Source organism: Meles meles, chromosome 6, assembly GCF_922984935.1.
Source record: "Meles meles chromosome 6, mMelMel3.1 paternal haplotype, whole genome shotgun sequence".
NCBI lineage: Eukaryota > Metazoa > Chordata > Mammalia > Carnivora > Mustelidae > Meles > Meles meles.
The window spans coordinates 31,771,982-31,798,127 of record NC_060071.1 but is presented as its reverse complement, the minus strand read 5'-3'; the positions used below and the strand labels follow the sequence as shown (position 1 = coordinate 31,798,127).

General features: G+C 39.9%; 1 protein-coding gene and 1 non-coding gene across 3 annotated transcripts in view; both read left to right on the top strand.

The window, feature by feature from the left end:
• SCAPER (S-phase cyclin A associated protein in the ER) overlaps positions 1 to 26,146 on the top strand; it is a 514,148-nt gene that overhangs the window by 447,523 nt on the left and 40,479 nt on the right. For both annotated transcript variants that reach the window (XM_046009648.1, XM_046009649.1), the window contains exon 27: positions 1,671 to 1,826. In XM_046009648.1, the coding sequence (XP_045865604.1) occupies positions 1,671 to 1,826 (156 nt within the window). The remainder of the gene's footprint in view (positions 1 to 1,670; positions 1,827 to 26,146) is intronic.
• LOC123945351 lies at positions 19,540 to 19,641 on the top strand. The gene has a single exon (XR_006819191.1). It is a non-coding gene; the product is annotated as a U6 spliceosomal RNA (small nuclear RNA).

Sequence of the window (26,146 nt, the reverse complement as noted above, 5' to 3'; positions counted from 1 at the left end):
GGTGTATAAAAACCAAACTCACTATCTGCTCTCTCATGGGATTGTTGGGATAATTCATTGGGATGATTAATATAAAACATCTTCTAAATTGAAAAGTTTTGTGCAAGTGTAAGAATCCGTTTTTTAGTCTGATTCTATTAAATCAGAATATGGTAACATCCTCATTGTGTGTATATGTCTGTCAGTTTCCTTCATTACAAGAGAATAGGTCTGGTGGTCATCATTTCATACTTCCCAATTTTAAAACTGTAGGAGGTGTTGAGTAACCTGGGTGAATATATTTCCTAATATAAGAGGAGAAAGGGGGCATTATATTGAACCTTCTAAGTAGTAAACTTAGAAGAAGCTCCAGATAGAGTTATTCATCAGATTTTCCTTACTTTTACAAAAAGGTATATTGGTAAATGAATAGTGATGGGGATTACAGTGAACATATGAACAGAAGCATCAGTTCCTTTGCATTTATTGCTAGAAGTTAACATGTTGCTTTTCTCTGTATTCAAAGTCCTGCTCTTTTCATATACAAGAGCACTGAATCAGTATAAAATCTCTAAGCTAAGGCTGATTAATGTACAAGGTCATTCATAATCTTAAAATACTATTTTCAATAATAGCTGGTTTGCAGACTAATTAAAGAACTACCATTTTTGGTCCAGTTTAACAAACAGCTCTGGAAAGCTGTTTGATGGGCTGAAAACATGAAAGTGACTTCTTTTTTTTCCTAAAGATTTTATTTATTTATTTGAGAGAGAAAGAGATCACAAGTTGACAGAGAAGCAGGCAGAGAGAGAAGGAAGCAGGCTCCCTGCTGAGCAGAGAGCCCAATGTGGGGCTCTATCCCAGGGCCCTGAGATCATGACCTGAGCTGAAGGCAGAGGCTTAACCCACTGAGCCACCCAGGCGCCCCTGAAAGTGACTTCTTAAATGTTGTTGTCAACTGTCAAGACTGGTACTTTTTATAACAAAGCAATTAGATTCTCACTGTTATACTTTTTTTTTAAAAGATTTATTTATTTATTTATTTGACAGACAGATCACAAGTAGGCAGAGAGGCAGGCAGAGAGAGGGGGAAGCAGGCTCCCTGCTGAGCAGAGAGCCCGATGCGGGGCTTGATCCCAGGACCCTGGGATCATGACCTGAGCCGAAGGCAGAGGCTTTAACCCACCGAGCCACCCAAGCGCCCCTCTCACTGTTATACTTTTAATGGTGATGAGATTTTGAAAAATAGAGAACCTACATTTAGCATTAGAAATTTGGGTTGTAACAAGAGTATATCTGGGTAGCATTATCTTATTTTCTGAATCCCTACATTCTAGCCAATTGGCTGTCTGGTACTTTAAAAAGTATTGCTTTTCAAAAGTGTAGAGGTAATTATAAGTCATTTCAACTATTGACATACTCTTTAGACCACTAAAAATGATCACATAATCATTTTCACTCATCTTTCTTGAAGAATAGGATCAGACTAACCAAAAGAGGGAAGAAAATCACTTACAGAAATAGCTGATTATTCAGGACTAAATCTAAGGAAATTATTAGCTGAGATGCTTTACCCAGACCTGTGTTGTTTGCTTGTTAGAGGGGTCTAAGCCTGTGTTTTTCAAACTTATCTTTGAAGATATTGCCAGCCCATGCAGACTGATAACACAGATGTTTCTTCCTACATCTAGCTATGTGGTGAACATAGGTCTGATCAACAAGCTTCATGGCTGCTTCCTCTCGGTGCAAGGACCAGTGGATGAGAATCCCAAGATGGCCACGTTTCTACAGCATGCTGCAGAACTCTTACATGGAATGTGTATGCTGTGCTTTGCTGTAACCAGAAGGTAAGACTTCTACTTGGTATCAGTCTGGACTCAACTTCGGAAAGATATCTTAAATTTTGCCCATCTTGAAGTCATTTCATAGGGATACAAGTGGTCATCTTGGTCTCTTTCTTCTTTGCCCTGCCTTTGTCCTTATTGGTCTCCCATATTGAGACTAGCCTTATATTTCTTGTCTTTCCCTGGCTACATGGTCCTGTCAGAGTCTGTTTTTCTATTTAGTATCATACACTTAACTATCATTGCTGGAAGAGACCTTAGAAAGCATCCAGTCCTACTTTCACTGAAATTCAGGAGAATCAAGTGATTTTCCTTGAGTTAGTGAGTCAATAACAAAGCGTACACCAGATCAAGCCAGACCCTCAGTGCAATACAGCACAGCCTCCTAGCGTCCATGACTGTGTTCACATGCTTTATTTACAGCCTCCTAGGTTTGTTAATTTTCCCCCTTTTGTCTCTTTCTCCAAGATACCTTCATGTATAAGGGAAGGAAGCCATCCAAAAACAGTAGCTCCCTGAAGTTACATCTGACCAATATGTAGGACAGACAGCCTGGCTAGGTGGAGGCCAGTGGCATGGGTGGTGAAAGAATTCACCCAGGGCAGAACAAAGGAGATAAATTATATTGAATATACTGCAGGGAGCAGCAGGCAGAACAGCAGAGGAGAGACAGTCTGTCATGAGGCAGTGGTGGGGGGCTGTAGTTAAGGAGGGAGTAGTGCGGAGGTATGGGAACATACAGAATTTTCTGTTTTTGGTACCTGTGCCTGCTTTTAAGTAGCCAATGGTCAGCTGGGGCTTATGGATATTCTGAGGTGGGTGGTCTAATGGACCTATTGATATTCAGCGTTGGGGGGAGGTCACTGTGGGCCCTCTACCTTACTCAGGTTTCTGTTACACAAGTTGGTTGCCCAAAAGCGGCCTCTACGCTATGGACATGATTATAGCCAGTGTGCCAGGGACAGCTGCTGGCCTGGTTGGCTCATTAGACCTCTCCCCTTATCCTGTATACTGTCCTCAAAAGCAATAATTCTCTAGGACAGGCAGAGTAAACCCCCATTATGTTCTTTTCTTTCCCTTCTCACCAATTAGGAATCATTTGCAATAATGATTCAGTGTTTCTGATAGGAATATGACATAGCCCTCAGGCATATTAAGAATGTTTAGTAAAATAATTTTCTTACAATTAAATTCTAAACAACACCGCATATATATTTTTTTTTTGCTGTAGCCCATTTTGTTTGTATTTTATATACTATTGCAAACATTCCTAAAATGAAAGGGTACAGTGATGAGCCCTGATAGTATCCATTTTCTAGCTCCAACTATTATCAATATTTTTCCAGTCTTATTTTATTCCCCCATACACCTCCTCGGTTTTTGTTTTGTTTTGTGGGTTTTGTTTCAGGTGAGGGGAGTTATAGCTAGAACATGTTATAGCAAATTTCAGGTATTCATTTCAGGGAAGATACTAAGGCATGCATCTCTGATGCCATTATCACACCTATCATAATAAACCGTAACTTTGTAGTATACCTGGTCTATGTTCACTTTTCCCCACTGTCTCAGACATCTTTCTACCTTAAGTTTCTTGGAACCAGAATCCAAATTTCAGGTGTCATTTGGTTGTTAGGTCTGTTAAGTCTCTCTTATTCTATATAGTTCTCTTTCCCTTCTGCCTCTTTTTTTATGCCACCGATTTGTTAGAGAAAGAATTATATGGTTTTTTAAGGACATGTCAAGAAGAAAATTAAAAGTAAAATAAAAATTAAAAATTTGAAACTTCTAGTCTAGGTGTTTAAGAAATATCCATCCATATTCAATGTACACAGAATGCCAGTGACTATGTTCAGAATATTTTTAAAAGAGAGAATTTGCTTTCTGAAATGAACCAGCTTAATATTTTTTTAGTCTGTTATACATAGAACCCCAAAACCCATCTATTCTTCTTTATGTTAACCTCCCTCTACCCCTAGTCACATTTCTAGGAAGATTAAGACTACCTGAAAGTCCAGGAGGCCAAGCATAACCTATATTCAGCGTTCCCTTCTATAAGTGCAGACAGAGCCTACCTTCCAGGGATTAGGTGATAACTTGGGAAGTGGCTCTTCATGGGTCTATAACCTAAATATGATTAAGTGGTACCACACTACGGAGAGGCTCACAGAAGGAATAGGGTTCCATCCAGGGCATTGGCGCCTGCCAACTTGGGGTTGGCCATGCTGCCCGGCTAGGCCCTGTGCAGTAGCCAGGCTGCTCATTGGGGAGGTATCCTCTCACCCAGGAGACCCCTTCTGACAGCAGTTCTTTTGTATACACAGCATTATAAACCTGCCAGCATCCCAAGTCTTTGTCACCTATATTCTTTCCTTAAATACAGATGAATATCACACACGTAAGCTTTTCCTTTTGTGTTTGTTGTACAGTTTGTGGACTTCAGCTTTCACTTACACACACAAATCTAGTCACCTGAAATCTGTGGAGCTTGAAAAGAAGCTTAGAGGCCACTTTTATAGGGAAAGCAACTGAGCCAAACTAACTTGAATTAGGATACAAGATTCCTACTCAGCACTCCCACCTACACACTTGACTTCGTATAATTCAAAATGGTAGGAGCCTATATTTAATTTCTTTTAAGATTTTCTCAATTACATATATGGAATACAGGATCCCTTTCTCTTTAACACACACAGTCATGTCCTCTTCCAGTAGACATTGAGCATCTGCCCTGTGCCAGACACCAAGACAGGTACCCAAGATACTGCCCTCAGGGAGCCCAGAGCCTGGTCTGGGGTTAGACCTGTAAACTAACAGCTGCCGCAGAAGAGACTGTTCACAGAGACAGAGGTAAAGCACTCCCACAGGAGGTCAAGAAAGGTTTCAATGGACTAAATCTTAAAGGACCCAGGAAGACAATAGAGGGAAGAATGCAACAGAGAAAGGGGGCATAATACGTGCACTGTGTGATGTAGCAGATGTTATTGCTGTCTTTGGCACCCCTGGAGGTCACCTGCCAACAGATTCCTGTATGTCTCTGCCTGCCTGGGGATATTCTCTGGACAAGTAGCTGTTTGCTACAAGTGCCAGGGAGTTGATACCTGCAGGAGTGACTCTCCAGCAGTAAAGAGGTGGTTTACCCTGCAGCTCTGCTAACCCTCAGTGAGGCAGTTCCAAGGTGTTCTGTATACAGTCTGTCAGAGGGGCACTGGCGGTAAGCTCTGTGGCAACACCTCCTTGATTGGCTTGCTCCCTTCCCTCTTTCTGTCCTCAGCTTCCTCACAAGCAAACTACTTGCACCCATACCCTTGTTTCAGGGCCTGATATGGAAGCAACCCAAACCAAGAGATACAGATAGACAAGATATTTTCTCATGCTCAGTTTGATGTAGCTGTGCAATAGGGTAACTATGAAGAGTGACAGGAGTTGAAGTATTAAATGAATCCCATAGATATTAGCTCCTAGTGGGCCAAAAGGGAGACAAGAGCTTGTGTGCTACACAGAGCTATGGAAAGTCACTGAAGTTGTTTAAGAGAGAGTAACAGGATCACATTTCTGTTAAGTGGAAAGTGTAGAAAGAACTGGAATGGCATGACCTAGAGGTGGAAAGAATAATGCAGAGGCTCTTGCATGAGGCAAGTGGGAACTGTTGAGGGCTGTGGGAACAGCAGAAATAAGAGCAAATGCATTAAGAGGAGACGAAATATATGTAAGAGAGATGGCGTAGAGCTTGGTGGCATGGGAAGTAAAAGGAAGGGGGGAGGAATCTAATGGCTCCCAGGTTTTTGACTTGAAGTTTGTGAGTGGTAGATGGTATTATCTCCAGAGTAGGGAATATAAGCAGTTTTCCATAGAAGAACTATGCCTAAGGATTTTCCAAGTAGACCAATGTCTTTGTATATATGTATATTGTTTTTATGTACATGTGCAACTGGATTTTAAACAAATCAGTGATTAACACGTGGTGGTTTTTGAGAGTCCTTGATCCATTTTTTCCCCTTATAATTTCCTTCTCCACCTTTAGTTACTCAACCAATTTCTATTAGTAGGTCTTGCTACAAAAGCAGATTATTCTAAGAAAAAAGGTCCAGGTGGTTTCCTGACTTAATTTACCTAGGAAATTCTTAGCAGGATCAGTATCAGCTGCTTCTGTGAATGGGGTGAAAGAAGGATTCCTAATTACTGCTCTCCTCATCCTTCAGTCCTCAACATTTCCTGAATGCCACAAGCCACAAGAATACAGGGCTTTCCGACCTCTTCAGATTAGTTTGCCTCTGATATTTACAAGACCATTTCAGACTACTTCCCCTTTCTTCATGGAATTTATTTCTAAACTACAAGCTACAATGGCCCGTTGAAAGCACTTTGCTACATGTGTCAGAGTTTCTCTCTAGAAGGTCACACTGTGTCTGGGGAGAAAGGTAGTGTGGCTGTTGTTGTATCAGAGTCATTCACATAATGCCTGTTTTGGCTATCAGGACAAACCAACCGGAGCCAGAAAGTTGAGGAAGGCTTGTTGTCAAAGGTCTTTTATGACCAGCAGAAATAGAAGACAAAGAGGAGCCAGAGAGGCCTTCAAAAATCGCTTCTTATCTGAAAAACAACCTGAGGGTTTTGAAGGGTCAGGGGTGGGAGGTTGGGGGAACAGGTGGTGGGTGATGGGGAGGGCACGTTTTGCATGGAGCACTGGGTGTTGTGCAAAAAGAATGAATACTGTTACGCTGAAAAAATTAATAAAAGGGGGAAAAAAAAAAAAGTTAAGGGCATTTATTGGCTCGAGTCACTTAAAGTGAATAAATAGGATATGTTTTAAAAAAAAAAAAAAAAAAAAAAAAAATCGCTTCTTATGAGCTGGCAAGCCCTGAGATAATTAAGTACACTGATTAGCCCAGGGCTCTGGGTAAACACTGCAGTCTGCTGGTGGCCCAGCCTTTGTGACAGTGATTACAGCAGGGCTGCCTTTGCTCTACTCTCCTATTGTGCCCTTAATCTTCTCATTTTTACCTAGGTTTTGTGAAAAACAATTTGGGTGTCAGGGGTTATGTTAGTAATCTTTGCTTCAGCACCAGCGTGGGAGGGGATGGGGGAAAGATGGATGATTTTTGTACCAGGCCTGGTTTTGAACTTGCATTTAAGTAAAAATTGAAATTGTGATCTTCTGCTGAAAGGATTGATTTTATGTTAGGATTACTTCAGAATGTAAATCCAAGAACTTTTTGCGAGTTATAATTCTTAATCACTTAAGCAGAATTCAACCCTCTGTAATAGGACTTTCAAAAATGCTCATTTATTTGGCCTTCACTGTTGTCACTTTTCCATTCTTGTCCTTTAAGCAGTAAAGAGAAAAGGATAGTTTTCAAATCTCAGGGCAGCATCTCAACTGACTTAATTGGCTGAGACTTACGGAGGCCCCCTTAAAGATGCTGACTTCTTAGCTGAATAATAGGATCTGAACAGTAATGAGTGATTATAAATTGCAGCCAACACAGCCCTTTCACTGAGTCAGTAATCACTTCCTAGTCCATAACCGTACTAGGCACTACAGGGAGAGGGCTAGGAAGCAGTAAATCCACAGTTAGAGTTCACAGTCCTCATGTAAGGAGATGAGCTTATAAAACCTAGCTAATTTTGACTGGTTGGAGAAGACTATTCTGAATTCTAGAATGTATTTACACAAAAAGGAGTTTGTTGTTATATGTATTTGTGGGTTTTATTTTCATACCCATAAACTACACTAACAAAATGGGTTCTAGCCAAGGTCCCTGGAAACCGGTGTCACAAAAAGATAAGAATGATTTATAATTTAGCTCATTAACTATGTGGATATAAATGAGTGCTTCTCAAGTGTTTAAGGGTGCTTGAAAAGCATTTGTTCAGGCAAAGGTAAACTTTAACTCTGCCTGCCTGAATTATTCACTCATGCATTAAACAAATATTTATGTAGCACTTGCTTTGTGCCAGGCGCTGTGTTAAGCTTGGGAGAAAGCAGAAATGACTCAGACATCACTTGTGTCCTCAAGGACCTCGTCAACTAGTAGAGGAAAGAAGACGCATGTACCAAAACCCACTGTATAAGGCAGAGAGTGATACAGAGGATAGAAGATAACACATGGAAGCACTTAGCACACTGCCTGGCACGTAGTACATGCTTAGTAAACATTGGCTACTGTTATTACATCATCATCGATGGAGTTAAAAGGAGGGAAAAACCACTCTTAGTTGTAGGAATTAGCAATTCCCTAGAGTGAGTAAAATTTAATATAGACCTTGAAAGACAAGAAAGGTTGGAACATTTAGAGCTGAGAGAAAGGCAAATATAGAAAAGAGCTAACGCCAAGACATCATGGGAGAGATACATGAAGAACCAGTGGAGTTCTTCCTTGAGCTTCATTGTGAGATGTCTGTGGTGGTGATTTTAGTGCCCCCCCGGGTTGTTAGGAGGTTCAACTTAGATAATAAGTGTAAGAGTACTGTGTGAACTATATAAAATGATTTGCTGAGATGTGGTGATAGTGGTGTCATCAAAAACCTTTAAAGTGACTTGCTAAGAAGCATATTCTGAGAGCCTTAATCAAGTATCAAGAATACCTGGTGGAAAAAAAGAAAAAAAAAAGAATACCTGGTGGAGAACATATTAGAGAGGAGGTAGAAGGTAGAAGAAAACATTAACAATCACACGGGGAAGAAGCAAAAGGAATGAAAAAGAATTTATTTTAATCCTCTCTAAGTCTCTTTATATATGACCTCATCAGACTCCAGACATCGTCATCTCTGTCTCATCTCTCTTCCTTGTACCCCAGATCTAGTCTGTTGTCACATTTTGTTGATTGGAAGGAGCCTTAATGTTACCTTAATCCAGTCTTCTATTCATGTGTGAATCTCTTCAATAACTTCATCTGGTCTATATTTGAATATCTCTTTTGACAGGGAACTCATTACTTACTAAGGGAATGTATTCTGTCATTGTAAGTTTTAATGCCTAAAAAATCTCTCATACCCATCTGTAACCTGTTTTCCTACTGCTACCCATTAGAACTAGTCCTGATTGCCCTTTGACAACTAACAGAATACTCTAATCCTGCTCTTCTCCCTGAACTTCTCTGGTCTTACCCTTCCACATATTTTCCTTTGCTTTTCTTCTCCTTGTTGCAATTAGTATGACTATATAACAAATCACCCCAAAACTTAGTGGCATAAAACAGCCATCTGTTGGGGCACCTGGCTGGCTTAGCATTAGAGCGTGCAACTCTTGATCTCAGGGACATGAGTTCAAGCCCCACATCAGGGGTAGAGAGTACATTTTAAAAAACCATCTATTAATCTCACAGACTTTGTGTGTCAGGAATTTTCTCAAGATACATAGAGAATGGCTTATTTTTGTTCCACGGTATCTGGACCTCAGTTGGAAGAAGGCTAGAAGTTGGAAGGCTAGCAGTTGAAATCATCTGAGTGCTTATTCACACAAATCTGTAGTTCATATGGCTGTTAGCTGAGGACCTTTCTATCTGGTCGCTTTGCAGTGGCTAATTTGGATTTCCAGTGTGGTGCCACATTCCAAGAAGGAGCATCTTGACAAAGAACTAAGTAGAAACCATATTACCTTTTATGAGCTAGCCTCAGACATTATGCAGAATGACTTCCACTGAATTCTGTTCATCAAGACATTACAACATCCCCCCAACTGCTTCAAAGGGAGGAGAAATAGACTTCACCTCTTCATGGGGAATATGAAGATCCTAGAAGAGCATATAGGACCAGAAATATTGCCATAGTTGTGTTTAAAAGATGCAATCTTCCACGTTCCAGCCTACCCTGAAGATAAATGTGTTTCCAATATCCTCTCTGCAGTCTCATGTCTGGTATTGTCACCCTATCTTTTTTTTTTTTTTTTGTCACCCTATCTTTTGACATCACTTCTGTTAACTTTCAAACCTTTTATGTTCATTAGCTACCGTCCTTAGACAAAAGACTTTCTGAGATTGGGAGATAGGGAATGAAGTAAATATAATAGGACTCAGCAAGTAAAAGTAAAGGAAGTAACATTTGGTGAACACCTTTTATGTGTTCCAGGCTAAATGCTCCTTGTAGAGTTAGTTACCTTCCAGCAATCCTGCTCATACCAAGGGAGCACGGTAGCCTCTAAGAGTGATAAGGAGGAGTGACTACCACATGCTTCAGAGCTAGAGAGTGAGAAGAACACAAGAGCAGAACTTCTGGGCTATTTCTGTATTCACAACTGGGTAATGGCTAGTTTAGAGATTTCTAAAAGATCCATCCCTGCTAATAATAAAGACTCAGTTGAGTTATAGAGACAGAATGATGACCACGTCATTGCTACAATTCAACTTGTATGTCCACTATGTGCCAGGCACTGTGCCAGAGAAAGGGAGCTTTCTGGACCACACGCCGCAAGACCAAAGTTTAGGGGTAGCCTTCAGTCACTTACCACTCCCAGAGGGGATAAGGTATGATGAAGGCAGACTGTCAGTACATGTGTAGGCTCACCAGGCTTAGAGCAGCAGAATATATCCAGGATGCACTTGTAGTTAGACTCCTCCTGGTTCTAGAACTTTGGAGGGCAGGATCTCAAGAAGAAAACCTTTGAGTAGGGTTGCGTTGAAGAGCACAGATTGGGAGTCAGAAAAATATGGGTGCTGTTCCTGCTCTCCTAGCTCTGGGACCAGTGGCAGATTTGGCTTCTCAAAGCCTGTTTCCTCACATTGTAAAGTGAATTTGATAATTCTTCCCTTACAGGCTTAGACAAGGCAGGGGCAAATGGGAACTAACACATCTGTCTCTTGCCTGAGGTGCTGTTTTTAATATATAGTTATTGTTCCCCACTTTTTTCCAAACAGATTTGAGAGAGATTACAGCATATGTGTTTTTTTAAATGAAAAATATTAGAACAAAAGAAAATAGGAAAAAGTAAATCAAGGCAGGAGCAAGTGAAGTTAAGGCACAGATCATATTCATAACAAAGCCCTGATGGACATTTCCTCTTGGAATTCCTACTGGCAGTTTCTACCAAGAAATTATACTTAATATGTCAGATTCTAAAACTCATTGGCTTTCACCCAAAGTTGGCTGTTCCTCTTCACCACCTTATTCTGCTCATGATTCTTGTCACATGACTTTAGTTACCTCTAACTTATATCCCAGAATCCATTTCAGTCCTATATGATATAATCAAAGGGAAGCTTGCCTCAGAAATATGAGATGGAACCTACTATTTATACCTCTTAATATTTGCCTACTGCTAATTCATTAGTTCTCTTGTCCTGTGTATTTGTTTTATGTCTTCAACTAAGTTTTCCCTAAGGAAGGATTCTAAATGTCCTAGCAGTTCCCCTGGAGGCACCTAGCCCCAGCCAAAAACAAAATAAAAAGGAGATAGCTTGTGACTGGCAGAGTTAGCAAACACCAGTGTATATCGTTAATCTATGTCAGGACCCCATTTCCTACACGTGCTCTTCACAGAGGAAGAAAGGCTTCCTACATCTCATATTCTTCTCCCTCTGAGGTAAGAAGATATTCGAGACCCTCATTCCTTGGCCAGAAATGAGACTAATTCTTCCTCACTTCCTTCCATTGCTTTATTTATTCATCCCTTTATTTATTCTTTATCCATTCATTTATCTCTGTATTCTTTATTCATTCATTTATTTACTCCTTATTCATTACAAGTTACTGAGCAGTTGATATGTGCCAGACATTTGTCCAGGCATTAAAGCTGTAGTAGTAGACAAAACGCCTACACTTACGGAACTTACAATCTAACAGGAGAAGAAGATAATAAACCAGTAAACAAATTAGACAATATGAACTAGTGGTGGCAATATGAGAAATAAATCAGGGTAATAGGCTTGTAGGTGGAGTGGTTAGGGAAACCTCTCTGGGGAGATGACACTGAAACTAAGGAGTCAACCATGTTATGATCCAAGGGAAGAATACTGTAGTTGAGAAGAACGCTAAGTTGATGACTCCCAAATATCTGGGGTGGGAGTGTTCCAGAAACAGAGAAGGCAGAATACTAGAATGTGGTGAGCAAGAAAGAAAGTGCTCGATGAAGTCAAAGTAAGGGCCAGGAGATGAGGACAGAGAGAGTAGAAGTCTGAGTTTTATTCAATGTATGATGGGAAGCCATTTGAGGATTTTAAGCCAGAGAGTGGCATGATCTGATTACTTAAAAAGTAGAAAGAGCATCTGTTTACTCTGTGAGGAATGGATTAGAGGCACAAGAAGGGAAGCAGGGAAGTTCAGGCAGGAGGTACTGCAGTCATCACACAGCCCCAATATGACAGTTTTTCCTCCCAGTTACTCACCCAGCAGAAGCAATTGCCTTCACTTGGCCGCACAGCAGAGCCTCTGGCAGAGCTCCTTCAGCCTAACTGCCAAATTCTGAAGATAGGAAAAGCCAGAACATCAGAAAAACCAGCCAAAAGCAGCACAGGGCCCTTTGCTACTTACAGAGACTATGAGAAAGCTGAAGTTAGGAGGTCAGAAATGTCCCATCAGAGAGACATGTTTGGACAGTAGCCCTAACCCACAATTCCAAGATCCAGAACTAGATCCTGTTGTCAGTCACCCAGAGCTGCTTGCACTCTCACCTCCTGGGCTCCTCCCTGACCCTTCTTCCTTCCCCCTTTAGTTGGTCCAGACTATCTTGAGGCCATCACCTCTGTATCTTCCACTTTCTTGGACCTCTACTCAGACCTCTGTCAGAGCCCCAGTTTCTTCTTAGTGGCCTCACCCTCTACTTCTTGTTTCCATTGGTGTCCTCCTGGTCTTCCTCTTTCTCCAGGCTCATCCACGTTGTCAGTTCTAACCAACAAGAATGTCCATCTCTTTTCATCATCCATGACTTCTCTTCTCAGGAAGATTTCCTTCCCAGAAACTCCTCTTGGAGTTCAGCTGAAACTTATCATCAAGCACTTTGGAAATCCTCCCAAATATTAGCCAGCCTCACCCTATTTGATAATCTTACTCTTTAATTGTTCCTATACTTTTTCGCTTCTCTAACCAAATATCCAGATATCTTATAAGGCTTACACATGCATCTTTCCCTGCTTCGGTTTTCTCTTCCTCTTACATCTCCACTAAGTCATCCGCATTCCCTTCAGTGGGGCTCCAAATTAGATCTGCATCAAACAAGCTATTGTGTGTGTGTGTGTGTGTGTGTGTGTGTGTGTGTGTGTGTGTGTATGAGTATGTAGGAGAGTATAATTTTCAAAGTAGATTCACAGCTGTTACAGCAACCCAGGACTGAACAGAATCTTAGACATCGTTGTGTTCCATGCCCAGCTGAGGTTTGAGTACCCTCTGCTGCTTAAGTGGATGGATCTTCTACTTTTTCCAGAATAGGGAAGAATGTAATACCTTACCAATATCCCATTTAACTTTGGGGTGTTCTAATTCTTAGAAAGATTTTCAGAAGTTTATCTACTATCTGTTTTCAGGTACTATCTCTTCTCTGGGGTCATAGCTAACAATATAATACCTCTTCAGTTTGAAAATAACTTCTATGGCCTTCAGTTCTGAGATGCATTTCCCAATTCCTTCAAGTGTTCCTTAGATGACATTGTTTCCAGATACTTCTACCACACAAGTCACTTTCCTAGGGAACTTTCTGATACATCAGTGTCCTGAATGTAGTATGATACCCAGTGCTGAAGCCAGTGCTTCCAGGGTAGTGGAAGGTTCCAAGGTTCCCAGACTGAACCTTTCTTGTTACGTACATTGTGCTCCTATTAATTCAGTCAGAAATGGAATTATATTCATTGGTAAACAAGCAACACTCTTTCCTCATTTGAACTGTTAGGCAGCTAATTTGCTAAGCCTTTTTCCCTACTTACCACTGAGAGCTGTATCCCAATCCCCTGTCACCATACCATCTTCCCATTCCAAACATATGCAGTTAGTTTTTATAAAAATCTAAAAATAGGATTTAACAGTCATTTCTGTAAATTTCATCCTTTTTTCAGTTCTCATTTATTTTTAGTTAAACTTTTTTATTGATTCCTTCCTTCTCCTTGAAACTATCTTCACTTTGCTTCTAGGACACCATACTTTCCTGGTTTTCTTCCTACCCCACTGGTTTCTATTTTTTAGTTTCCTTTGCTGATTTATTCTTATCTCCCCAACTTCTAAATGTGTGAGTATCCCAAGGTTCAATACTCAAACCACTCTCTGTGCTCACTTACTGGATAGGCTCCTGGCTTTAAGTACCATGTATGTGTTGGTGACTCCCACATATCTCAAGTTCAACCACTACTCTGACCTTTGGCTTATATATTTATTCAGTCATTCAACAAATGTTTATTGAGTGGCTACTATGTGTCAGACCACTGCTCTAAGCCCTGGGGACAAAACTGACAAAAATAGCTACCCTTGGAAAACTCATTTTATCCAATTTCTAATTCATTATCTCCACTTAGATGTCTATTAGGCATCTTGAATTTAACAAGTTTAAGACTGAACTCCTGGTTTTCTACCCCAGTCATGCTCTATCCACTGTCTTCTCCATTTCTATAAATGGCAGCCACATTTTTCCTGTGACTCAGCCAAAATCCAGTGAGTCATTTTTTTACTCCTCTTTCTCTCACACCTACATCCTGTCTATCAAGAAATCCTGTTGGCTTTCCCGTCTGAAGATTCTCAGAATCCAACCACTTCCCACCACATTCATAGCTACCAATCTGGTTCATCCACCATGATCTCTCACTTGGATAATCCAAACAGCCTCCCTGCCTCTCCCTTGGCTCTTCTAAAAGCTTTTCAACCAATTAGCTATGTGATTTTTTTTTTTACATTTTCATTTTTTTATCAACATATAATGTATTATTTGCGTCAGGGGTACAGGTCTGTAAATTATCGGTCTTACACAATTCACAGCACCCATCATAGCACATACTCTACCCAGTGTTCATCACCCAACCACCCTATCCCTCTCCCTGCCAGCAACCCTCAGTTTGTTTCTTGAGATTAAGAGTCTCTTATGGTTTGTCTCCCTCTCTGATTTCATCTTGTTTCATTTTCCCCTCCTTCCCCTATGATCCTCTGTCTTGTTTCTCAAATTCCTCATATCAGAGAGATCATATGATAATTGTCTTTCTCTGACTGACTGACTTCACTTAGCATAATACCCTCTAGTTCCATCCATGTCGTCACAAATGGCAAGATTTCGTTTTTTTGATGGCTGCTAATATTCATTCATATATCTTTATCTACACACACATACCACATCTTCTTTATCCATTCATCTGTTGATGGACATCTAGGTTCTTCCCATAGTTTGGCTATTGTGGACATTGCTGCTATAAACATTCGGGTGCACGTGCCCCTTTGAATATAGTGATTGTTTTTTTTTTTTGTTGTTTTTTTTTAGATTTTTTTTTTGTGTGTTTATTTCCACGTATAAAGTGCAGTTTTTTTTTCATTTTATTAATTTTTTCAGTGTAACAGTATTCATTCTTTTTGCACAACACCCAGTGCTCCATGCAAAACGTGCCCTCCCCATTACCCATCACCTGTTCCCCCAACCTCCCACCCCTGACCCTTCAAAACCCTCAGGTTGCCCCAACCTCCCACCCCTGACCCTTCAAAACCCTCAGGTTGTTTTTCAGAGTCCGTAGTCTCTTATGGTTCGCCTCCCCTCCCCAATGTCCATAGCCCGCTCCCCCTCTCCCAATCCCACCTCCCCCCAGCAACCCCCAGTTTGTTTTGTGAGATTAAGAGTCATTTATGGTTTGTCTCCCTCCCAATCCCATCTTGTTTTATTTACTCTTCTCCTATCCCCCTACCCCCCCATGTTGCTTCTCCATGTCCTCATATCAGGGAGATCATATGATAGTTGTCTTTCTCCGATTGACTTATTTCACTAAGCATGATACGCTCTAGTTCCATCCACGTCGTCGCAAATGGCATGATTTCATTTCTTTTGATGGCTGCATAGTATTCCATTGTGTATATATACCACATCTTCTTTATCCATTCATCTGTTGATGGACATCTAGGTTCTTTCCATAGTCTGGCTATTGTAGACATTGCTGCTATAAACATTCGGGTACACGTGCCCCTTCGGATCACTATGTTTGTATCTTTAGGGTAAATACCCAGTAGTGCAATTGCTGGGTCATAGGGTAGTTCTATTTTCAACATTTTGAGGAACCTCCATGCTGTTTTCCAGAGTGGTTGCACCAGCTTGCATTCCCACCAACAGTGGAGGAGGGTTCCCCTTTCTCCACATCCTCGCCAGCATCTGTCATTTCCTGACTTGTTAATTTTAGCCATTCTGACTGGTGTGAGGTGATATCTCATTGTGGTTTTGATTTGTATAATGATTGTTTTTAAACCTGAATCAGATACATCATTCCTCTGCTCAGAACCTTACAATGACTTTCCTTCTCATTTAGTGAAATCCTTATATTTCCCTACAGTGGTCTATAAGACCCTACCTGATCTTCCTGGCCTCTCTGATCTTGTCTCCTAATGTTCTTCTACTCCCTCAGTCTGCTGTAGCCACACTGGCCTGGCTATTTTGTGTGTGTGTGTGTGTGTGTGTGTGTGTGTGTGTGTGTGTGAGAGAGATTTTATTTATTTTTTTGACACACAGAAATCACAAGTAGGCAGAGAGAGTGGGGGAAGCCAGCTCCATGCTGAGTAGAGAGCCCAATGCAGGGCTCCATCCCAGGACCCTGAGATCATGACCTGAGCCGAAGGCAGAGGCTTTAACCCACTGAGCCACCAAGGCACCCCTGGCCTTGCTATTTCTTGAACATGTCCTGCATTTTCCTGACTCTCAAGACCTGAGACCTACTGCTTTTCTGTAAAAAAACACTCTGGTTCACAACCTCATGGCTTCCTTCCTCACTTTCTATAGAACTCTGCTTACTTAACACTTTAGAAAGAGCTTCCCCTGGATGCCTGGGTGGCTCAGTTGTTAAGTGTCTACCTTCAGCTCGGGTCATGATCCTGGGGTCCTGGGATCCAACTCTGCATCAGGCTCCCTGCTCAGAAGGGAGCCTGCTTCTCCCTCTCCCACTCCCCCTGCTTGTGTTCCCTCTCTCGCTGTCTCTCTGTCAAATAAATAAAATATTTAAAGGAAGGAAGGAAGGGAAGGAGGGAGGAAGGAGCCTTCCCAACCATCCTATATAAAATAGTATTATACATTCACCTACATCTTCATATCTGGCCATGTCCCCTGCTTCAGTATAGCACTTTGTATACCTGCCATACTATTACATATATTGTTTATTTGTTCCTAATATCTTCCTGCACTAAAATGTAAGCTTTATCAGGAAAAGGGCATAGATTTTACTGCTGAATCCTAGTGCATTGAGTAGTACTTGTCACAAAGTAGGTCCTCCATAAATATGTTTTTTAATAAATGCATGGATTGTGAATAACGAGTCCCATTGTGATAAGCAGAATAATGCCTCTCCCAGCCCAGATATGGACCCTCAACTCTATGGTGAAATAATCTTCGACAAAACAGGAAAAAATATTCAATGGAAAAAAGACAGTCTCTTCAATAAATGGTGCTGGGAAAACTGGACAGCGATATGTAGAAGAATGAAACTCGACCATTCTCTTACACCGTACACAAAGATAAACTCGAAATGGATAAAAGACCTCAACGTGAGACAGGAATCTATCAGAATCCTAGAGGAGAACATAGGCAGTAACCTCTTCGATATCAGCCACAGCAACTTCTTTCAAGATATGTCTCCAAAGGCCAAGGAAACAAAAGCAAAAATGAACTTTTGGGACTTCATCAAGATCAAAAGCTTCTGCACAGCAAAGGAAACAGTCAACAAAACAAAAAGGCAACCCACAGAATGGGAGAAGATATTTGCAAATGACAGTACAGACAAAAGGTTGATATCCAGGATCTATAAAGAACTTCTCAAACTCAACACACACAAAACAGATAATCATATCAAAAAATGGGCAGAAGATATGAACAGATACTTCTCCAACGAAGACATACAAATGGCTATCAGACACATGAAAAAATGTTCATCATCACTAGCCATTAGGGAGATTCAAATTAAAACCACATTGACACCAGTTAGAATGGCCAAAATCTAACTGACACCAGTTAGAATGGCCAAAATTAGCAAGACAGGAAACAACGTGTTTTGGAGAGGATGTGGAGAAAGGGGAACCCTCTTACACTGTTGGTGGGAATGCAAGTTAGTGCAGCCACTTTGGAGAACAGTGTGGAGATTCCTGAAGAAATTAAGAATAGAGCTTCCCTATGACCCTGCAATTGCACTGCTGGGTATTTACCCCAAAGATACAGATGTAGTGAAAAGAAGGGCCATCTGTACCCCAATGTTTATTGCAGCAATGGCTACGGTCGCCAAACTGTGGAAAGAACCAAGATGCCCTTCAATGGATGAATGGATAAGGAAGATGTGGTCCATATACACAATGGAGTATTATGCCTCCATCAGAAAGGATGAATACCCAACTTTTGTAGCAACATGGGCGGGACTGGAAGAGATTATGCTGAGTGAAATAAGTCAAGCAGAGAGAGTCAAGTATCATATGGTCTCACTTATTTGTGGAGCATAACAAAGAACATGGAGGACATGGGGAGATGGAGAGGAGAGGGAGTTGAGGGAAACTGGAAGGGGAGATGAACCATGAGAGACTATGGACTCTGAAAAACAACCAGAGGGTTTTGAAGGGGCGGGGGGGTGGGAGGTTGAGGAACCAGGTGGTGGGTAATAGGGCGGGCACGTACTGCACGGAGCACTGGGTGTGATGCCAAAACAATGAACACTGTTATGCTGTAAATAAACAAAACAAAACAAAAAAAAAGAATAATGCCTCTCCTGAACACTACCCAGAAAAAACAAAATACACATTCTTCTCAAGTGCACATGGGACATGTTCCAGGATAGAACAGCTGTTAGGCCAAAGATGAAGTCTCAGGAGATTTAAAAAGATAGATACCATTCAAAGTATCTTCTCCAACTATAACAGGATAAAGTTAAAAATTAATTATAGAAGTAAAACTAAAAAATCACAAATTTGTGGAAATTAAACAATACACTCTTAAACAACAGATGGATTGAGGGAAAAATCACAAGGGAAACTAGAAAATACTTAACAATGAATGAAAATGAAAACACAATATAATATATCAAAACTTACAAGACACAGTAAAAGCACTGCTGAGGAGGGAAGTGTATAACTCTAAACATTTACATTAAAAAAGAAATATTTCAAATCAACAACCTAACTATACAGAGGCACCTCAGTGGCTCTGTCAGTTAAGCCTCTGCCTTCAGCTCAGGTCAGGATCTCAGGGTCCTGGGATCAAGCCCCGAATCAGGCTCCCTGCTGTGTAGGGAGTCTGCCTCTTCCCTCTCCCTGTGCCCCACCCTTCCCTCCCACTCATGCTTGCTCACTCCCTCTCCCTCTCCCTCTCAAATAAATCAAATCTTTAAAAAAAAAAAAAACTAACTAACTATACAACTTAAGGAACTAGAAAAAGAAGAGCAAACTAAGCTCAAAGCAGGAGGAAGGAGATAATAAAGATTATAGCAGAGATCAATGACATAAAGAACAAAATAACAAAAAGAAAATCAATGAAACCAAACTTTGAATTCTTTGAAAGGAGCAAGAGAATTAACAAAAACTTCAACTAGATGAACTAAGAAAAAAGTGAGAGAAGAATCAAATTATTAAGCTCAGAATTGAAAATGGAGTGTTCACTTTGGCAGCATATATACTAAAACTGGAACAGTAGAGATTAGTATGGCCCCTGCACAAGGATGACACTCAAATTCTTGAAGTGTTCCGTATTTCCTATAGTTGTAATATACTTGACATTTACTAAGAGAGTAGATTTTAAGCATTCTACTATGTAACTGTGTGAAGTAATGGATGTGTTAGCTTGATTGTGAGAATCACAATGTATTCATATATCAAATCATCATGCTGTATACTTTAAATAAGTTATAATTTTGTTTGTCATTTATACCTCAGTAAAGGTGAGGGAAGAAAAGAATGTGGGAACATTACTATCAATTCTACAAAAATAAAAAGGATTATGAGAGAGAGCTATTAACAATGTACACCAACAAATTGGATAACCTAGATGAAACGGATAAATTTCTAGAAACAAAATACCTACCAAGACTAAATCAGAAAGAAATAGAAAATCTGAATAGACCTATAGAACTAGTAAGGAGATTGAATCAGTAATCAAAAATGTTCAAAGAAAAGCCCTAGACTTGATAGCTTCAGTTGTGAATTCTACCAAATATTTAAAGAACTAACACCAATCTTTCTCAATCCTTTCTCAAAAATTGAAGGGAAGGGAATACTTTGACTCATTCTATGAAGCTAACATTACCCTAAAACCAAAGCCAGACAAAGATACTACACAGAGACAGAATTACACACTGATAACCCTTATGAACATTGATGTAAAAATGTTCAAGCAAACTACCAAGCCAAGTCTAGCAGGCATAGTGAAAGGTTTATGTACATCATGACCAAGTGGGATTTATTCCTGCAATGCAAAGATGGTTCAGTAAATGAACATCGATCATTGTAATTAGACCACATTAACAGAATGGTAACAAAAATGCGTTATCATCTCAGTTGATACAGAAAAAGCATTTGACAAATTCAACACCCTTTCATTATAAAAACACTAGGGGTGCCTGGGTGACTCAGTTGGTTAAGCATCTGACTCTTGGTTTCAGCTAAGGTCATGATCTCAGGATTGTTAAGGTCATGTCCCGCATCAGGCTCCTTGCTCAGAGTGGAGTCGGCTTGAGAGATTTGCTATCTCCCTATCCCTCCCCCTTTGTCTCTCCCCCGCTCATACATGTGCACACATTCTCTCTCTCCCTCACAAATAAATAAAATCTTTTTGTTTTTAATTTTTAAAACACTCAAACTAGGAACAGAAAGAAAGTACCTCCACATAATAAAAACCATATATGCAAATCCCACAGGGAACATCATAATCATGGTGAACGACTAGATTTTCCTTTAAGATCAGGAACAAGGCAAGGATGCCCACTTCTTCCATTTCAATGCAACATAGTACTGGGATTTCTGTCCAAAACAATTAGGCAAAAAAAAATAAAAGGCATCCAAATCTGAAGTGAAGTGTTATTAGAATGATCTCTGTTTGCAAATGATATGCTCTTGTATGTAGAAAACCCTTAAGATTTCACACCAAAAAAAAAAAAAAAGAAAGAAAGAAAAGAAAAACCTGTTAAAAATAGTAAATGAAGGGACGCCTGTGTGGCTCAGTTGGTTAAGCCACTGCCTTCGGCTCAGGTCATGATCCCAGCGTCCTGGAATCGAGTCCCACATCGGGTTCCTTGCTCAGCGGGAGCCTGCTTCTCCATCTGCCTCTGCCTGCCACTTTTTCTGCCTGTGCTCACTCTGACAAATAAATAAATAAAATCTTGAAAAAAAAATAGTAAATGAATCTGGCAAGGTAACAGAATACAAAGTCAACTAATAAAAAAGCGATTGCGTTTTTATGCATTAACAATGAACAAAGAAAAAGTAGACAAATTGGACCTCATGAAAAAATTTTAAATTTATGCATTAAAAGACGGTATCAACACAGTATAAAGGCAACCTGGAGAATGGGATAAAATATTTGCAAATTATATATCTGACAAGGAATTAATATACAAAAACCATGGAAAACTCCTAAAACTCCACCACCACAACAACAACAAAAACACTTTTTTAAAAATGGGCAAGGGCTCCTGGGGGTGTCAGGTCATCATCCCAGAGTGCCAGGATTGAGTCCTGCATCAGGCTCCCAACTCAGCAGGGAGTCTGCTTCTCCCTCTGGCCCTCTCCCTTCTCATCCTGTCTCTCACTCTCTCTCTTTCTGTCAAATAAATAAATAACATCTTTTTTAAAAAATGGGCAAAAGACTTAAATAGGCATTTCTCCAAAGAAGATATACAAATGCCCAATAAGCACATGAAAAGAAGTTTAACATTACTGATAATAAAATGCAAATCAAAACTATAGTGAGATACCTCTTCATACCCATTAGGATGACTACTATCAAAAGAAAAAAAAAGACAATAGCAAGTGTTGGTGAGGATGCGGAGAAATTTGAACCCTTGTGCATTATTGGTGTGAGTGCAAATGATATAGCTGCTGTAGAAAATATGGAAGTTCCTCAAAAAATTAAAAATGAATTACCATGTGATCAAGCAATTCCACTTCTGGGCATGTATCTGAAAGAACTGGGAAAAGAGGATTTTAAAAACATATTTGTATGTTTGTGTTCACAGAAGCATTATTTATAATAGCTAAAACATGGAAGCGACCCAGGTGTTCATCAGTGGGTGAATGGATACACAAAAAGTGGTGTATACATTCAATGAGATATTATTTAGCCTTAAAAAGTAGGGAAATTCTGGCACATTCTGTAACATGGATGAACCTCGAGGACATTATGCTAAGCAAAATAAACCAGTCACAAAGAAACTAAATATTCTGTGATGATTTCACTTATATGAAGTACTTAGAGTAGTCAGTCATAGAGACAGGAAGTAGTATGGCGGTTGTGGGGGGAAGAGGAGGAGGGGAATTATTGTTTACTAGGTATAGATGAAAGAGTTATGGGGATGGTTGGTGGTGAAGGTTGAACATCATAATGAATATATTTAATACCAATGAACTGTACACCTAAAATAAGTTGGTAAATTTTATGTTGTATGTATTTTAACATTAAAAAAGGGGGAGGGGAGAATAATGCCCTGCCAGAGATATCTATATCTTAATCCTCCAAAACTGTAAATGTGTTATTTCACATAACAAAAGAGATTCGCAGAAATTAAGTTAAGATCTTGGGATGGGAAAAGTATCCTGGTTTATCCAGGTGGGCCCAATGTAGTTACAAAGGTCCTTGTAAGTGAAAGAGGGAACTGGGAAAGTGTTAGAGAGACTTGAAGGTGCTTTGCTGCTTACTTTGAAGATGGAGGAAGGGGCCACAAGCCAAGGAATGCGTTTGCACTCTAGAAGCTGTGAAAGGCAAGGAAGCAAATTCTCCCCTGGAGCCTCTGGAAGGAACACAGCTCTGATAACACCTGGTTTTTAGCCCAGTGAGACCTACTTTGGATTCTGACCTCCCAAACTGTACGAGAATAAATTTGTATTGTTTTGAGCTACAAGCTTGTGATAATGTGTTCCATCAGCAGTAGGAACTGATAGACATGCCTGTGCCTCATGTAACCTCCCTGGGACAAGGACCAGATCTTCTTTGGCTGCACATGTCACAGTTGGTCACTGTTCTGGGAGCACAGGCACTTTGGCTTTTCAAATTGAGAGTATCTGACAGATCATCATGCTCCTTGCGCTCACCACAAATCCTGATGAATGATATCACTGGATATAGATCAGCTTTCCCAGAATATCCCTGTACTTAAAAGCCCACACTAGACTACCTCTAAAAAAATAATTCACTTTTGAACAGTGAAGTTTACATCTGTTAGTGGGAGAGACAGTAACTTAATCCCACCCATTCCCAACACTATCCAGATAACTGAGTGGAATCTCAAGGTTCAGGGACTAAAATGGGAAGTTCTCACAAGATCCCTGGGAATTCCAGAACTGAAGAAATGAACAAAGCCAAAATCCAAGAAGATAGTAGAACAGTCTAGAAGATCACTAGCACTAAAGATCACAGTTGGTGTTACCAAACCAGAAAAATGGGGACCAGACAAAAGAGAGCAAACAAGCCAGGAACAAACAAGGAAAGGGAGTTGTAGTATCTCAGCCTGTTACACTTGCTTTTTGGGGTCAACTAAAGGTGAAGCTTTTTATCTTGATAAAATCCCAAATATTCATTTTCACTCTTGTTTCCCTTGTCTTTGGAGATGTGTCTTGAAAGAAGTTGCTGTGGCAACATCAAAGAGGTTACTGCCTATGTTCTCCTCTAGGATTTTGATGGATTCCTGCCTCACATTGAGGTCTTTCATCCATTTTGAGTTTATCTTTGTATATGGTGTAAGAGAATGCTCGAGTTTCATTCTTCTGTATATAGCTGTCCAATTTTTTAAGTACCATTTATTGAGGAAACTGCCTTTTTTCTATTGAGTATTTTTTCCTGCTTGTCTAAGATTAGTTGACCATAGAGTTGAGGGTCCATATCTGGCCTCTCTATTCTGTTCCATTGATCTATGTATCTGGTTTTGTGCCAGTACCATGCTGTCTTGGTGATCACAGCCTTGCAATAAAGCTTGAAGTCAGGCAACATGATGAGGCCAGCTTTGGTTTTCTTTTTCAACATTAACTTGGTGATTCTGGGTCTTTTCTCATTCCATACAAATTTTAGAACTTTTGGGACTTCATCAATATAAAAAGCTACTGCACAGCAAAGGAAACAGTCAACCAAAAAAAAAGAGGCAACCCACAGAATGGAAGATGATATTTGTAAATGACACTACAGATAAAAGGCTGGTATCCAAGATCTACAAAGAACTTCTCAAAATCAACACCCCAAAAACAAATAAGTCAAAAAATGGACAGAAGACATGAACAGACATTTCTCCAAAGAAGACATACAAATGGCTAACAGACATGTGAAAAAATGTTCAACATCATTAGCCATCAGGGAATTTAAAATCAAAACCACATGAGATACCACCTTACACCAGTTAGAATAGCAAAAATTGACAAGGCAAGAAATAACAACTGTTGGCAGTTGGTGGGAATGCAAGCTGGTACAGCCACTCTGGACAACAGTATGGAGGTTCCTTAGGATGTTAAGAATAGAGCTACCCTATGAACCAGCAATTGCATTACTGGGTATTTACCCCAAAGATACAGATGTAGTGAAAAGAAGGGGCACATGCACCCCAATGTTCATAGAAGCAGTGTCCACAATAGCCAAAATGTGGAAGGAGCCGAGATGTCCTTAACAGATGAATGAATAAAGAAGATATGGTACGTGTATACAATGAACTGTTACTCAGCCTTCAGAAAGGATGAATACCCACTATTTGCATCGACATGGGTGGAAATGGAGGGAATTATGCTAAGTGAAATAAGTCAAGCAGAGAAAGACAATTATATGGTTTCACTTATATGTGGAACATAAGGAATAGCATTGAGGACATTAGGAAAAGAAAGGGAAGAATGAAGAGAGGGGAAATCAGCAGGAAGATGAACCATGAGAGACTATGGACAACAGGAAACAAACTGAGGATTTCAGAGGGGAGAAGAGTGGGGAGATGGGTTAGCCTGGTGTTAGGTATTAAGGAGGGCACGTATTACATGGAGCACTGGGTATTATACGCAAACAGTGAATCATGGAACACTACATTAAAAACTAATGATGTACTGTATGGTGACTAACATAACATAATAAAATTTAAAAATAAAATAAAATTCATCAAATAAAAAAAAAATACCAAAGGTGAATGGATGGCATTTGATTCATGCCCACACAAATCACTTTTTTTTTTTTTACATCTATACTGTCCAATAAGACAAAGTAGCATTTTCATATGCTGTGCAGGAATATTGATGGTCCAGTTATAGTTTTTCCTAATTGAATCTGGCTTTTAATGAACAGAACTTAATATACCACCAAGATCTCTAGTTTTAGAGAATAAACAAAAACACTTTAAAATTCAGTAAAATTAAGATCTCAGAATGTAATATATAAAGTTTCAGATCTGATTTTTCATTTCCACATCTAAGTTATTGAATGATCATTTTAATTCATTTTTCTGAGTCAACATTTTTATTTCATCAGGAGAACATTGCAAAAATCCCGGGTTGTGTTGTTTATAGTTTGTGATTAATGTTTTCCCAAATAATAGGATGGAATGGAGAGAGGAAGAATAAGTAATCTGATGACCTTCACTTTTTAAAAAATTTTTGTTTATTCTTTTGAAGAAGTAATAGCAGTGAATTCATGTCATTTAAATGTTTGGAAAGATTAAGTATGACAAGTTGCTTTAAAATGATAAAGTTATATTTCTGAGTACCTGTATTTGTATATGCTAATAATCAGTTTAAAAACAACACAGGCAGTAAGGGTAAGGTCAGCATTCTGAATCACAGAGCAAAAACCCTGTTGTCACCAGCACTGATGTCACTCATGCCCAAATTTCCAAAAGCCTAGTGGAAACTAACTTTAGGAAAAATGCCTTCTGACTTGCCATTGGTTCTAAAAGGCAGTCAGTGTTAAGGAAACACAGACCCCTTTTAGGAGCCTATATAATAAAGTCAGACACATTAATCTCTACTCATGTCTCTAGTCAGGGTCTGACCCCAAGCTCTTAGGGCTATAATGGAAGAAAGGAAAGAGG